A 4,514-nucleotide genomic window follows, 5' to 3' on the forward strand; every position below is an offset into this window, starting at 1 on the left:
CCACAACAAGCTATTCTGGATATGTTATCAGACAAAAGAGAGAAACAAATAAAAGCTAATCGCCATTATATTGCAGCTGTTATTGATGTACTCAAGTACACTGCTGTGCACAAAATAGCCCAAAGAGGACATGACGAAAGCAGTAGCAGTATGAACAGAGGAAATTTTCTCGATTTAATAAATTTGGTTGGCAAGTATGACTCTGAAATAGGTAAAAAAATAACTTCATTGCCGGGAAATGCAAAATACACAAGCAAGACGATCCAGAATGAAATACTTCATTGCATGGCAGCAATGGTTCAGCAACAAATCATCAATGAAGTCAAAGAGAGTGTTCAATTTGCAATAATGGTAGATGAAACGAAAGACTGTCGAAAAACAGAACAGGTTAGCCTAGTAATACGATATTTTGTACGTGACGCCGTATGCGAAGCATTTATTGGATTTGTGCCTGCTCATGATCTAACTGCTGATGGTTTGAGTAATCTTATAATTGATGAACTGGGTATGCCTTGAAATGTGGGACTGGATAATGACAGGTTTATCCAAGCTCCTACCAATATGTGTGCTATGAATCACCAAAATCGGAACCGATAATTCGTCATTTAGATAATCAGATTTGAAAACAAATGAAACAGGCAATTAATATTGCACCAAAGGATGAGTGAAATAACATTAATTAAGTTATTCGCTGCACCTTAGTAGTGCTTAAGAAAGAAATAATACCTAAATAAACTTTAATTTTTAATAATTGCATTACATAAGAATATATATATATATATATATATATATATATATATATATACATATATATATATATATATATATATATATATATATATATATATTAAATCTTTTTGAATATGTTTTAATTTGTTTGTTGTGTACTTTTAAACACAAAACACTCCAGCATGTCTGGCCCCCCCATGCCCTACCCCTTGCCCATCGCTTGCCCCCCCAAAACCAATTACCTAGATCCGCCCCTGGTCACCAAAAGGTCTTTTTCAAAGCTTCAATCAATACAGAATCGTGCGGCCAAGCTGGTTTTGGGTGGTTCGTGGTTTGATCATTACGCCTATTTTGAATAGATTACACTGGTTGATGGTTGAAAAACGTGTTTCCTTCAAGTTGGCAGTTTTGATGTTTAAATGCGTCAATAATACAGCACCTCCCTATATCATCGATAGATTGGAATCATAAAAATCTCATTTTTCAAAATATACCTTCCGATCAACCGAGCGCAATTTATTTTTTATCCCGACCACAAAGTTGGTGACGGGTTCCCGCAACTTTGCGGTTCTTGACCCGATGGTTTGGAATGGTTTACCTCCATACTTACGTGACCCTAATCTATCATATTTACAATTTCGAAGTCATCTTAAATTTTATTTATTTGCACAATGAATGTCCGTCTTATTTGTCTATGATTTAGTAGCGCTTTTGAGATTCAACAATAAAAAAGCGCTGTATATAAATTTCCGTAATAATAATAATAATAATATCTATATATATATATATTGGTAACAGACCATAATTTTTACAATATTCTATAAATTCTACCGAATGTTTGGCGTTAAGATGTTTGTAGTTCGTTTTTTCAATTTTTCTCACTAAAGTTTTTTGGTGAACGTTTAGTTTATTAAAATTCAAAATAAACTTATTTTCCGAATTCATGCTGCAAATAAGGCCATAAATCGATTCCGGATGAATCATCATCAGTGCTTTCTGCTGTTAATATAGGGAAATATTGACTTTGTCAAAGTGAACATAGATGGAAATTAGGTGTCAGGTTTCTTTATTGGCTGGTCATCTTCTTTGATCTCCTTTTCTTCATCGATTTACACTATTTACAATGCTAATTTTTATTACTTCTTTGTTTTCGTTGTTGGTTAAGCGCCGGGTTGGAAGTGAGGTTGTCATTTTTTGTTGTATATTTATTTTTGGTTTATTAATGTCAATTAGGACTGCTTCTGCAATTTTAAGATGCGTGTAGTTGCTGTTCTGGTATATTACTTTGGTGTTACTGTCGAGGATTTCACGGCTAATAGTGATTGAGTGTGTTGAGTCCAAATGAGATTTGATTGCACCACTCTGTTTATGCATCGTAAGCCTTCTAGTCAATGAGGTCGTAGTAATCCCGGTATATGAGTCATGTTGACGTGCACAGCCGTCAAAGGGGCAATTAAATTCATATATTACGTGATTACGCCTTAGCACAGAGTTATCTCTAGGACTACAGTTGTTTTTCAGTATTAAGTGAGACGTCTTTTTATTGTTGTAATATATTCGGAGTTTAACTTTATTATTTGGGTTAAACATGCGTTATATTTCAATAAAAGAAATCAAGCTAATAACCGCTTTCCGTAATAAGGAAGTAATTTATGACTACTTGATTTTAAAATAGTTAACAACAAGCCTTTAACTTTTTTTCAATAGTTACTCGTAACCGTTAATTGCGCCAAAACCGACTGGCTAAAGTTTTCACTGATGGTCTTGCCATGATTACTAATTTTTTATTCAACGTTTATTCCTCATACACTAACTCAAAAAAGTTACAGACCAGAATTTGGGAAGAGATAGCTTACAAAGGCAATTATATTCAAAACCTTTGGTAATATTTTAAAAACGATATAACATAATGTTTGAATGGAAGTTTTTTAGGCAAGTTGTGGTCTTTTATTGATTTGATGGGAATTTTTAAAAATGCAGTAGTTGATTTAGAATGCATTTTGTGGTCTGGAAACCCAGGAGCAAAAAAAGGAAGGTCCCTGACTTGTTCAGAAAAAGTCAATTTTTATCAAATATTTTATCAGCAAATGAATTTATTTCAAAATATTGAAATGATTGTGCAATTGTTTTAGATAAAATTGAAACAAAAACAATTTGACAAAAAACATGACTGTTGCTGACCCGTTGTATTTACGTAATATATGTTATCATATATTAGTGTGAAGCTTGGATCACTTACATATGGGGATGGAGAAGCTCTTGGAAGTTCTTCGCCTGCTCTTCTTAAATTTGACCCTGTGTATGCCAAATGGATAGTTACTTCTTTAATTTTTCTTATCCATTCAATTCATTCTGCAGAGAGAAAATTTTTTCAATAATTAGTTGAATGCTCGAAAAAAAAACTTTTTTCCAATACCAAAACATGAAAGCGGTAAAAGTGTTGACGACCAGTCTTAGCTGCATGTTGCACATTATCCCTTCGATCAGTTGCTATGCAGAACTCAACGATGTCTTCAATGGTTATCGTATAACCTTTCATTAAGTCCCATTCGCTGAATGGAATTCCAATGGAACCCATTATAGTCTCATATTGAATTTTCCAGTTCGTTCTCGTTTCTAATCGTCGGCGACATCTTCAAAAATTACTGTAAATTAATGACGGAAAATAACAGCCTATTGCAGATCGATGAACATGTTTTGTCGTCGTTATCTGATTCTGATTTTTTCTAAAAGAATAATAATAAAAGTTATGTTGAACATCTTACATTTTATTCTATCGATTTTTGTGTGTATTAATATAAAACTAATCGATTTATTGATTGATTGGTTGATTGATTGAATGATTGATTGATTGAAAGAATGGTTGATTGATTGATTGATAAAATGGTTGATTGATTGATTGATAGTATAATTAGAGTATTTGTTAATTAAAATTGATGTCCTACAGCCATTTAATGAGACAAATTAAAATTCACAATAACAATAATCATAACAACAACAATAATAACAATTGTAATAATAATTTATTTAATTAAACAACTGTATTCAACTGTAATTGCATAACAATTAATTATGGATGTGGGAGGCGTGATAGCCTAGTGGTTAAAATCACCTGCTGCTGTTTCGCAGAACGTGTGGTAATCTGGTTCGAATATGGCAAAAAAATTCTCGCTTATCAAATTCTCGTGTTGGGCGCGTGATGCGTTGTTTAGCATGTATTGAATGCGATGTTTTAACCTAGAAAGAGTAATATACCCTTATTTAACTTTTTTCTTAACTTGAGTCTTTGGTCATACGAAACATTTTAACACACCCTGTATACCTGTATATATATTTGTATTTTTGGGAAATTCCCAGTTTGCGTTTCGTTTTTACGCAGTTTCGAAAGTCGATTGTGATTGATTTGGCTTTTAAATCATGTTTTAAATCGAGTTTTTGAAATGTTTTGAAAAATGTGATATGACATTTCAAAGAAATCGCATGTTTCTAATAATCTAATCTGAATTTAAGATATTTTATTTTAATGAATTTCAATTTTTTAGTTGCTTTTTTTGACAAATCCGACTAATACTACAATCAAAAAGCAAGTGAACAAATCAAAAATTAAAAAAAAACTGTAGCTAATATAAATAAAGATATACTTATGACTTATACTAATCGTAATAAAGTTAACTGTAAGTAGTAAAAGATAGAAAGATGGACATGGATGACTTTCTAAAAAGTGTGGGTATGCCATCCTGGATTTTAAAGCCTCAGGTTACAGAAAGTGAAAGAAGTTGTCTAGA

At 32.3% G+C, this 4,514-nt stretch overlaps 1 protein-coding gene across 1 annotated transcript; it reads right to left on the reverse strand.

Annotated features, from left to right (window-relative positions):
* Positions 1-2,599: 2,599 nt before the first annotated feature.
* On the reverse strand, positions 2,600-3,944 carry HELRODRAFT_164363 (hypothetical protein; the record flags this gene model as incomplete). The annotated part of the gene is made up of 4 exons (XM_009029317.1): positions 2,600-2,772; positions 2,911-3,024; positions 3,178-3,345; positions 3,842-3,944. The coding sequence occupies 4 exons, from the start codon at positions 3,942-3,944 to the stop codon at positions 2,600-2,602; spliced, it is 558 nt and encodes a 185-aa protein (XP_009027565.1).
* Between the last annotated feature and the right edge of the window lie 570 nt (positions 3,945-4,514).

This window comes from Helobdella robusta (assembly GCF_000326865.2).
Source record: "Helobdella robusta unplaced genomic scaffold HELROscaffold_6, whole genome shotgun sequence".
Classification (NCBI taxonomy): domain Eukaryota; kingdom Metazoa; phylum Annelida; class Clitellata; order Rhynchobdellida; family Glossiphoniidae; genus Helobdella; species Helobdella robusta.